This window comes from Lactuca serriola, chromosome 3 (assembly GCF_051521515.1).
Source record: "Lactuca serriola cultivar US96UC23 chromosome 3, Lser_US96UC23_V15, whole genome shotgun sequence".
Classification (NCBI taxonomy): Eukaryota; Viridiplantae; Streptophyta; class Magnoliopsida; order Asterales; family Asteraceae; genus Lactuca; species Lactuca serriola.
In genome coordinates, this window is record NC_136410.1 from 230379371 (window position 1) to 230391461 (window position 12091).

Genomic DNA, 12091 nt, shown 5'->3' on the forward strand with positions numbered 1-12091 from the left:
TTTACACAATCAACCCATATATTTAATTAGTCTTCTTTTGATCACTTAATTAATCCTAGATTAATTCATGATCAATACTAACTAGATGGGGAACCCCCGGGTTGCGGGGGTCGGATGCTACAGTTTTTTCCGTTGTTTGTTCTTCGTAAATGTTATTTGATCAGCTATTTGTTTATTTGATCAATCAGATATACCCTTTGATACTTATACATGTAGAAACAGTAAGGACATGCTGTCCAAAATGTAGGCGAGTCATCCACATTCTCAGCTTCTGCTTCTGCTTCTATTTCTGTTTCCACCTCCTTTACACCATTGTCACTATTAACCTGATTAGGAGACTGAACACGAACAACATTTTGTTCTACCCATCCTTCTTGTTGTTGGGGCTGCAATGGAGGTTGCTAATTCTGATGTGGCTGTTGTGGCTGTGACAGAGGTGATTCTTGTGGCCAAGCTATAAATTGAATGTAATAGAAAGAGAAAGTAAAATGATCATCAAAATGGAAGAAAATTTGTAAATTGATTAACAAAATACCCACCAAAGCAACTTTGGGCTTTGTATTGGGAAATTAATGTATGCTATAGCTCAGTACCTCCACCAATATGTCTACTCATTAAAGCAGCAACAATTCTTCATTCTTCTTGGCCAACTGGTTGCATTAGAAGGTTGTGTATTGGTCCAAGCATCTAATCAAACGCCTATTGTGCATAAAAAACACATAATTTAATGACAAAATATTAAGAAGTCTAGGAAAAAGTCCTGCAAAAAGGTAGATTGGTACATAAAATGTTCCAAATTGAAGGATCACATGTACATGAAACTAATAATGATGGTAAAAGAAATAAGAGTTACCTATGAAAAGTACCTTGCTAGTAATTTCTTAGAAAAAAAACCTTTTTTCTTTAATAACAATCTTATGAACACTTAATTTGACAGTAAACCCCTGTCAGCTCTTTAAAACCACCTTTAAACCACATGTTCTTATCTAAACATTCCTGTATTACCAAGAAATAAACATAAAGTATATTAGTTTTCCCTGATGTATGATAATAGAGTTAAGCTTCAGAAATATATGATAAAGATTCTGACATTTGATGAAAGAAATGTAGATTGATATTAATAACTTTAACAAACCTCGCATGGCTATCTGAAGTTGCAGACAATGGACACCATTGGCCATCCCCACACTCCTGCATTTCACAAAAAAAATACGAGGCAATCAGATATCCTTTCATTAAATTTGTCACAACTCACAATCACATCAGACTGTTTCAATCCAATGCAATAAATACAGTCTTAATCTCAGACACAATTGGCTTAATCACAACAGCTCTGTTTAATCTGTTGGACATAATAATGACCTATTTTCCCTTCAAACTTAATGAATATTGTTAAAAAGATTTATTGGAAAGCAAGGGTAAAATGGGCATTTAGTCTTATTGGTAACATTTTATCCAGATCGACATAATTACCCATTCAGTCACTCTACAGGAAGGACTTAATGCCCCAAGTAACATAGGGGTAGAAAAGGAATTTACCATTTTTTCCAAATAGCAGGGGCCTTACGGAGAGTACCATCTCCACTGCATGGAACATCACAGAGCACACAATCAAATAAAAGTTCAGTCATACTCATACCCCCCAAATCAGAACCATTTGTGGTATTATTCTTTTTCCAGCGACAACTCGGGAAATGTTGTGCTTTGTGATTCGTCACAGCCAAGTTAGAAGTGCACATTCTCTTTGTTTGGTGAATAAGAAGATTGCATCGTTGTACATCCACATCATTTGTTATAACCTAATGAATCCATCAAAAATCATTCACTTTCATAATCATACCCTTTTCCATATACAAACATTAAAAAAAAGATGATTGTAGCTTACAAACTCATATGTGTAAGATACTATAACAGGAGAAATTACCAATAGGCTTTACCTGTAATGATAAATAAGTGTGGATCATTAGCGTCCGGTTACCATAACTGTAAGAATTTGATGGCTTTAGAAGAAAATAACTTCTTAGTTTTAAGAATCTGAAGACAATTATGCAATAAAAAACTTATAGTGTGGTGGTTTTCAAATTTTACCCTTTGCCAAATTCCCCTAACTGGAATCGATTGACCACCATATGAATTGAAATCCCTACTTTGAATCTAAACCAACGGTTACCCGTGTACAACAACAACCAGCCATGTGTGTGATATAATTCATAATATGAACAACTAAAAAATAATATTAAGATGCAAGCAATATTGAATACCATAGAAAGGCAACAAAGAATAAGAGCTTAGTTTTTCCTGCACTGGTTTGCGTAGTGGTGCTGTCATTGTACATTTGTACAATCTGCATATTAAACATACAATAATTTGCATACACTTCCAGGAATCTTCAAGAAAATGGACGTTAAAGTTACTAATTTTCTAGTATATACCTGAATAAAGAGGATCTATTGATAGATCCCTTTTCTTCTGGTGAGCAAGTTTTTAGTCTTTCCGTTCGGTCTTTCTACAAGCTAGTCAACAAAAGTAAGTAATCAATTAGCAAAATTCTTGCAGACCGCTGATATGCCAACTAAAATTGTAAATAGAAACATAAATTGGTCGCATACCTTAGTCGATTGCCTTTCGCTGCCTTCCATGCTCGATATCTATGGTGGTGGCCAGAAGGTGCCTTCCCTACGACCTGCTTTCCATTGATCGAAGGAAGAAAAAGAGTGAAATAGGAGAGGTATGGTTTAGTATTGATAATAACAAGAAAATGCATAAATCAAACACAAATTAACTTAAATAAGTTAAGATTACAGCTCCAAAAATACACTTACGGTGTCTATAGTCTAGTGAGTTTACCAATGCTAGGAGATATAAACCCCCAAGCTCCATGTATCGCAAGTTTCTGAAACAAATCACAAAACGAAAATCAAGGGTTAGAACTTAGAACTGTATGCAATCTGTTCCGAAATTAGATTTTTCTGTCACTCTATTCATCCTCGACATCAATGATTGAACCTGGAGTTGGGACCTATGTTTCGAGAGATGGAGCCTAAGCCGTAAGCGAAACCGTTGTTTACGGTTGCAATGGAGACGAAAACTGAAGACAGAAGGGTAATCCAAGTTGGTGGAAACGGCAACACGATCAAACCGAGGCGGTAACCCTGCCGGACCGGATAGGATGGCGGTGGCGATGAACTGTTCCCGAATAAAAAGGATCAGGAAGTGGTTGGCGGTGGAGGGAGCAAAGGGTAGAAGAAGAAAGGAGCAGAGTCTGTGACAGGTTTTCCCTTTCGATTCCGATTCCAAATGTAATTTGAATATTGGCACCGAATAATAATGGGTGTTGCGTAGGGGAGATAAATGGCACCATTGACAGGGAGATAAGGCGGTGGAGAAAGTTGGTGGGGTTGCTTATGGCGGTGGATTGTTTGAGGAGTAACACGTGACGCACACTAATCCATCTAGTAACGTGCCAGCAAGGAAGAAAAGAAAAAAAAACATAAAAAATTCAACCAATGAAGAGCAAGAACTGTTACAATTTTTCACATCTTTAATATATATATATATATATATATATATATATATTAAGTAAATAATCTTATTAATATATTAGAACTTATAATATATTAACAAACCTTAAGTGTTATTTCTCTCATTATAGTCTATCCAAATGCATGATGCCATGTAACCCAAATGGACCATGTCGAGTCGGGTCAAGTCTTACCAATTATAGTTATGGACTTAGACATTAATCTAACAGTTGGGCCTTAGAGTAAGACCATGTATAGGCCTGGGCCCAATTTGGAAAATTGGGCCATATGTTGGGCCCTGATTCCTAGTTGGACTTTGGGCCTATGGATTGGGTATGGGCTTGAATAAAGCTGAGTTAGGGGTAAAGTAGTATTTACCCCAAGTATGTATTTATGGTTATGTGTTGGAACCCAATTATTAATTGGGTGATGTTTTGATATTGACAGTTTGGGAATCTGTCATCCAACAGCTAAGGTTGGGTCTGCGGGACTTCAGCAGTATGGGGTTGAGTCTACGGGACTTCAGCAGTGTGAGGTGAGTTACCTTCCAGTAGCGGTGGGTCTACGGCCACAATGTCGACCCACCGGTAGGAGTTGTATGTTAGATGATTGTCTTTGTGATATCATCTAGGTTTGCTACTACCTGATATGTTATATGTTGGCATGGTATGTTATATATGATAGTAGTAGAGTTCGGTTGTTAGGACTGAAGGGTAGGTCAAACACCCTATATATATCTGACAGTGTGTGATGATATGTTTATATGCTGGCATGATATGTTATATGTGATAGTAGTAGTAGGAGGGGAATAGTCCCCACGTTCGGTTGTTAGTACCGAATGGTAGTTCGGACACCCCAGATATGTCTGATAGTATGTTCATGTTATGATATATGCGATAGTAGCAGTAGGGGGTGAAATAGTCCCCGGTAGTCGGGTGATATAGATCGACGGGTACGTCAAGCACCCCAGAATGGATTGACCTGGGTAAGTCAGACACCCCAGAATTGTATGACAGTACATTATGTTATGATATGTGTTTATGTGGTAGTAGTAGGGGTGAAATAATCCCTGGTAGTCGGGTGAAATAGACCGACGGGTACGTCAAGCACCCCAGAATGGCTTGACCTGGGTACGTCAAACACCCCAGAATGGTTTGACCTGAGTAAGTCAGGCGCCCCAGAATTGTCTGACAGTATGTTGTATGGTATGTGTTATGATGGGGGAACTCACTAAGCTTTGTGCTTACAGTTTTCAGTTTTGGTTTCAGGAACTTTGTTTTTGAAGGAAAGGAGCCGACTTGATTGCAACGCATCACACTATGGTTTTCCGCACACGGGATCTTTGGGATTACACTCTAATATTGTTTTATGATAACATGTTTTGATTATTTCTACTTGGGTTTTGACATGACATGATATTACAGATGTTTTCTTATACTGTTGGTTTTATAATAATGTATTTAGAAATGAAATTTTTGGCTTCTATTTTTGGGATGTTACAATAAGTCCAAGATACACTGGGTGTCTTGGCAAACAGTGACTGCTCCCAAATGTCGGGGAGGTCTTGGAGTGGGATCACTCAAAATACAGAATCACACCCTATTAGCTAAATGATGGAGGAAGTTAAGTTCTGATGATAACTCTTTATGGTGCAATACCATACATAGTATTCACAACACCAAAAGAAAGCTAGCACATTGTATTTCGAACAAATCAGTCATTGGAACCTAGAATAATATAGCTAAAAGTATTACCAATTTAAAATTGATTAATATCGACCCCAAAGATTTATTATTGATAAAAGTTGAATCTGGAAAAAAGTGGCTCTTTTGGAAAGATACCTAGCCCGGTTCTTCCACACTTCAGTCCCATTTTCCCCTTCTTTATGCTCTCGAATCCTCAAAATGTTGCAAAATTGTTGATAGATTTTCACCTAACATTATCTAGTGTTAGAAATCCAATCCTTAGAGTCCTGAAGCTAGAGATGAATTGAATGAACTAAACCTTCTTGTATCCTCTTATCCTCTCACAATGAACTCGAATAAACTATGGTTTAATGGTGCCTCGGATGGTCAATTCTCGGTGAACAGCATTACAGCATGCATAAATTCTTGGAACAGAAATTGAATTTATATGAGGGACCAAAGATTGAATGGTGTAACACAGTTCTAATCAAGGTTCCGTGCTTTATTTAGTGTGTTAGGTTGGGCAGAATTCTAGTTGGGGAGTCTCTAGCTCATCGAGGTGTACATATTCAAAACCCAAATTGCCCCCTTTGTGAGTCTGAACTTGAATCAGTTGAGCACCTACTTTTCCATAGCAGGTTTACCACAACAGCTCGCTCTAAGATTCTAAAATGGTGCAGACTTTCTTCCCAGCAATACTCTAATCTAGTGGATTTCATTGACTTTGGTGCTAATTGGGGCAATTGTCCCTGGAAAAGGAAAATATTAATATCAATTTTTACTGTTTTATCTGGTGCATTTGGACGGCGAGAAACAACAAGGTCTTCAAAAATATCCACCCTTTTCCTGTATTGGTTGCAGATGACGTGATCTCATTATCCTACTTGTGGTATAAACATAGGGATAGGGTACCAATGTAAACTTTGTGAATTGGTCTTGTTATCCTTTTAATTTTCCTTTGTAAATTGTGCCTTGTCACGATCATGTCTTAGCCCCTTGCTAAGTGTGGTTTCTTTTCGTTTATTTTATATATTTCATTGTTTCCAAAAAAAAAAAGAATACTTGAAGTTTGTGTCATAGATTACTCCTTCAATTTCTCAAGCTTATCCTATACAAAATATTGAACAAATAAGAACAATTATGTTAATAAAATCATACTTAAGATTTGTGTAAAAAACCCTAATTCACCATTAAAGCACCAATTATGTTGTTTTTTATTGATTTGAATATGAGGTTACATAAATGATGAAGATAATACAAGTACAAATGTAGTAATAGAACTAATCGTGTATATAGTATGTGTAGTACACTTGTATTTATAGTCTAGACTAAATAACAATAAGTCCAATATTTTCAAGATCCTCTTGAATCAACATATGCACATTGTTTGTCTTGGTATTCTCGGGTCTTAAGCCTGGTTGGAGCGATTTTTCATTGAGAATGAGTCTCATACTGACCATTTCTACACATGTGAGAAAAAAAAAATATAAATATGACCATTAAGAGTGTTATGAAATAAAAATAACAATTGTCAGGATCCTGAGAAAGGTTTGGGATCCTGAATAATTTTGAAGATCTGGGTCCTAAGCCTGGTTGGAGCGATTCTTCATTGAGAATGAGTCTCATACTGACCATTTCTACACATGTGAGAAAAAGAAATAGAAATATGACCATTAAGAGTGTTATGAAATAAAAATAACAATTGTTAGGATCCTCAGAAAGGTTCGGGATCTAAATAGAAATATGACCATTTCTACACGTGACTTTTAATTAGTCATTTTTTTGAAACGGTACAAAACAAACAATCATATTTAGCATATCTAATTAAATATTATCCACATCACTGTAAATAACATGATCGATAATATGTATCTGATCTAATATATGTTACGATTAAACCACAACATACAATGATTGTAATAAAAGAATCCAAAAACCAATAAAAATATTATTTGAAAAAAAAAAAGTATATAACAAAGTTACAAATTAAAAGTTATAACATATCTCGAAAATTGGTCATAAGACCTCAAACAAAGAATAAAACCCTTAAGCTTGTTTTCGTTGTGAAATTTGTATGTAATTTGAATACATGTCTACCTAAAAAATTAATTTTTTATAGTAAACTTTTCATTAAATGTTTATTAAACATAATATAAATTATAAAACCTTTGAGTGTTAAAATCGTAATTAAAAAGACTTTTGAATCGTATTAGTTAGAAAAAGGGTTTTAAATGAATATGATTTGAACAATAATGCTAAATAAAATTTGAAAATTATGATAAAAAAACATGAGGGTTAAGTTTAATGCATTGGTTCCAACGTAGCTTACTTGAGGTTTGAGATAAAACAGATATCCCTTCTATAAAGGAGCTTCTTGCTAACTAATTACTTTCATGAACTTTATTCCATATATGATATCTACAATATGGGGTTACATGATTCAACCTTATCTTGGGATTTGGGAAAGAGTAGAGAGACCAATGAGGCTTGCATCAAATATTTAAAAGACGAGTGTGTGTCATGATGCAACAAAGGGGTGGTTGTTAATTTCCATAAAATCCATGAGCACCTCATCATAAGATTTTCCATGATGCAACTCATATTACAACAATGAATCATCAAAATACAAAAACTTAACACCACCTAACAAAAAGACACCCATACTTAAAAAAGAAAGAAAAGTCGATTTCAATTTACTCGAGGCATCGGAACAAGAACAGCCGTTGTATTCCCGGATATCGGCTGAAGACTTGCAGCGTTCTCGAGCCGATCCCACGCTTCCTTCCTTTTCTCCACTGCTAAACTCTGTTTCTCTTGTTCTTCAATGAAATGGGCATGGCAGGCTAGAAACAACATGTTATCCATCTCTGTGAACACGTTTCTAACATTCAGTGTTAGATTAAGAACCGACTGATTCCAATGAGTCTGCACGTTTGTTTCAAGAGCTGGGAAGATTATTGGTAAGATCACTTGTCGATTGTGTCCGATTAGATTGAAGATTTGGTCGTTGTTCCATAAAAGTAGCGCCCTCTCTGCCACCTAAAACCATGAACATTCCTAAATGTATCAATCTCAATAATTTCGGAAAATAAAACAGAACAAGTTGTACTGTATTTGACATACATTAGTTGGAATGGGATAAAAAATCCATTCAAAAACTTTCTAAGGTTATTTTTAATAATGAAAATGAGAAGGACGTTCACGTCTTTTGCACAAACAAGAGATCAAGAGCGAGTATCGGTCCCACCATTTTGGATAAGGACAAAAAAATTGCAATTTTTTGACTCAATGATAATCAGGTGGTACAATGCATGCCAAATGCAGTACAACCTGTATTGTCATGTCTTGCTTAACAAACGGGGCCCGGCCCCGTTTGTTGCACATGATAGGACATGACATACATTATCCTGCATTTGATTTGCATTGTACTAAGACTAAAACCTGATTATCATTGAGTCAAAAAATTGCAATTTTTTGTCCTTACCCAAAATGGTGGGACCGACACACGCTCTTGATCTCTTGTTTGTGCAAAAGACGTGAGCGCCCTCCAGATTCTCATTATTAAAAATAGCCCTAGAAAGTTTATCTAGCCTTTTCCATTATAACAAAAGCAGCCTAAAGGGCCAATAATCAAGATTTTGAATCAATTTTACACAAAAAAAGATACCTGAAAATGCGAACTATTGATGCAGCATCCAATCCGCCAAAACAAGGGAACCATGACTCTTTCAAACTCCCCCATATTAATCCCTTCAAGAATCTCCTCAACCTCTCCCAAAAACATCACTTCCTTCTGACTATTAGTAATTGGCCAATACTTCAACAACCCCCTAATCACTGTGCTAGCTAACTTTGGATCTTTCTCTATAAACTGTGTAACACAATAACACAATTGCTGGAAATAAACCGCTAAACTTTTCGGTTTGTGTAATGGAATCAAAACCCGCCAAAGAAAAATCTTGTGCTCTTCTTTTAAAGGTAATGCAAACCCCGTGATCACACTCCCAAATATCTCCAACAATTCTGCTATTCCATTGTGCTTATCGGTTTCGAAAACAAATCGATAAAACACGTTGCTTATGCTCTTTCGGATGAAGGGCCGATGAACCATAAATTTGCCATAAATCCGATGCATTATCGCCTTCAAACAGTCTCGTTCTCGAGGATCTTCGGATTCGAAAAGGTCGAGAATTCGCAATATGAATGAATGATTGATGTATTTTTTTGCAATTTTGGGTTCGACAGAAGGTGAATTTACGAATTTGAGTAAGATATCATACACAAGTTGTAAATGGGGCCATGCTGGATCGAAGGAGGGTTCATCATCATCATTCTCTCCGCCATTGTTGGATCTTGAAGCTCGGTAATTTGGAGGGAAAACTCTAAAGAGATTGATCGAACACATTTTACATAATGCTAAGATGGCAGGCTCGGAGAATTTGGGGGGCCCAGATGCGATGAATTCGAGAAGCTCGATTAATGTTAATCGTTTGAGATCTTTCTCAGCTGTGTTCTTAGTGGGATTATTGAAATCGAAAACCATACAGCAAAGACTTAACTTACTGATGAAAAGCGACATTTTTTCTGAAGCGGGAGCATCTTTGAAGGGTAAAAGAGGTTCGATTCCGGCGATGACGCTTGATGGGAAAACAGCTGATGATGTTCTTTTGGGTGCGTTGGGTTTTGGTGATGCGCTGTTTAAGCTTGTGGTTCTTTGAAATCCGCCATTGTTGGGACTATTTGAAGGATCTTCGAAAGATTCAAAAGACTTCGGTGATCTCCTGGGAAGCTTGGCGAGAAATTGCTTCAACATTGTGAGATTAACAGGTTGAATTCGATTGAAAACAAACGAAACCACTCAGATCAAAGCGACTACATTTTGGGGAAAAGAACCCATATTCAGAAACCCTAGAAAAGTCTCCAGAATCCAAGAAACCCTAGAAATCGAACATACCCACAATCAATATTTCAATTGCGAAACGACATAAAAGGCATTTGCGAATCTCGAATTCTTTTTAATAAGAAAGAACTTGGAAGAAAGGGAAGAAATCGACGAAAGCTGTTTCAAATCACAAGATCTGGACACAAAAAAGAAAATCAGATCTTGAAGAAACCCATGCCTGGTTCGATCAAAAAACGAGATTTTTTGCAGTTCTCTCACCAAAATGGTAAAGTTAGAGAGAGGAAAGCAGGAAGCAAGTGAAATCTTGTAGATCTTTTTGATAAGAATACAAAAAATTTGAGGCACATGAAGCCAAAAAGCTTCAGTTTTTACTTTTTAGACGTAGATTACGATCCTTTTAATTGCATACACCGAGTCTTTGGTGAAGATCACGTTACATTACAACTCTTTTTCTCTCGCACATACATACAAATAGACACAAAGAGAAGAAGAAGAAGAAGAAGGGGTAAATTTGAAACAAAGACAATTAATTCAAAGGGCTCAAGATTCTATAAAGACAGAAGAAAAAGCAGAGGGATAGGGGGAACTTTTACAGAAAACCGAGACAGATAAATGAGATTAGTTTTTTAAATAGATCTATCAAATCTACGTTAAATGTTCTTTCATGAAACATTAAAGTTTATAAATAGTATCCCAAATATGATAGTATTGAATAGACCCAGATCTTTAAATGTATTCTTCCTATAAATTATTATTATTATTATTTTATAGTTTTTAGAAACCGCAAATCATTAAAAACGTCACACGTCTAGCTGGTAATTAGACGGTGCAAACAAGAAAATGATACAAAATTACAATCACATAAACGGGGAGCAAAGCAACACCAATTGTTGTCGTTACATTACCCATTTTTTTCCTCAAAATGGGGAGTAGAGCAACACCAATTGTTAGTAACGACCCACTTTTTTCTTTATATATGTAAACTATACATACATCATTAAGATTATACTATCTTTTATGCTAACTAAGTTATTGTTTGTTTTTCTGAAGCAAAAATGTCTGCAGTCTGCGGACTATATCAGCAAGTTTCTGCAGCAGAAAAAGTTGACCAAATGACTGCAGTCTGCAATAAAAAATCTGTTTGTTTTTTAACGTCTAGAGGTACTGAAATAAACTGATTTTTCAAACTTAATTTCATGTCATAAATATAAAAAAATACATTTTCAGCAAAAAAAGATAGGTGGCGGAGAAAGGAAAAAAAAATAGGCGACATTTTTTTTTGTTTAGGTTAAAATGAGGCGTGAAGACCTTTGAAGACAGTGGTCCATGTCTGCGTCAGAAAGACCTCGTGCTGACGTTTTTTGATATGCGCACTTTCAAAAAACAAATACTCTGTGAGAACATATGTCTACTCATTGTCTGCGCGGCGCAAACAAAAATGGTTGAACAGCAAAAAAAAAATAATAAAAATAATAATAATAAATAATAACATTCTCTAAGTAAGTAGTCACCTTCTGAAAAACATTTGTTGTTTTTTGTATTCCATAAGTTTTAAAGAGGCCCATGACAATTATTTATAGATAATTTCTTATTTTTCGGGCAATTGTCATAATTTGTTGCATAGTTCATTATTGGTGATATATCCATTATGCTACATGTTAGTGACATGATTGATTACATGATTATTTGTAGGTTACGTAGTTACCTAAGTTGAAAACAAAAAATAAATAATCAAAGATGAATTAATTTATTATTTATTAAGGTGTCAATAAATAACTAAAAGTTAATATGATAATGTTTATTAAAATGTTAATAAAGAATTACATATTAATATAATAACTATTTATTAAGAGTGTTAAGAAGTGATACCGAAAACAAGTAAAACCAAAAGGACACAAAACATATTATTTACATGGTTCGGTCAAGGTGACATACGCCCACAGGCAGAAAGAGAGTATTCGTTATTAATGAGCTCTCAAATA

The 12091-nt window shown here is 35.6% G+C and overlaps 2 protein-coding genes across 2 annotated transcripts; both read right to left on the reverse strand.

The window, feature by feature from the left end:
- Window positions 1-769: 769 nt before the first annotated feature.
- LOC145094826 (multisite-specific tRNA:(cytosine-C(5))-methyltransferase-like) lies at window positions 770-3304 on the reverse strand. Its single transcript, XM_079032846.1, has 6 exons — window positions 2610-3304; window positions 2433-2513; window positions 1886-2344; window positions 1540-1799; window positions 1136-1191; window positions 770-996 (listed from the first exon to the last, which is right to left on the reverse strand). The coding sequence occupies exons 4-6, from the start codon at window positions 1737-1739 to the stop codon at window positions 983-985; spliced, it is 270 nt and encodes an 89-aa protein (XP_078888972.1). The 5' UTR covers window positions 1740-1799; window positions 1886-2344; window positions 2433-2513; window positions 2610-3304; the 3' UTR covers window positions 770-982.
- Window positions 3305-7727: 4423 nt separating this feature from the next.
- On the reverse strand, window positions 7728-10727 carry LOC145093666 (Protein phosphatase 2A regulatory B subunit family protein). Its single transcript, XM_079031877.1, has 2 exons — window positions 8874-10727; window positions 7728-8245 (listed from the first exon to the last, which is right to left on the reverse strand). The coding sequence occupies exons 1-2, from the start codon at window positions 10017-10019 to the stop codon at window positions 7895-7897; spliced, it is 1497 nt and encodes a 498-aa protein (XP_078888003.1). The 5' UTR covers window positions 10020-10727; the 3' UTR covers window positions 7728-7894.
- Between the last annotated feature and the right edge of the window lie 1364 nt (window positions 10728-12091).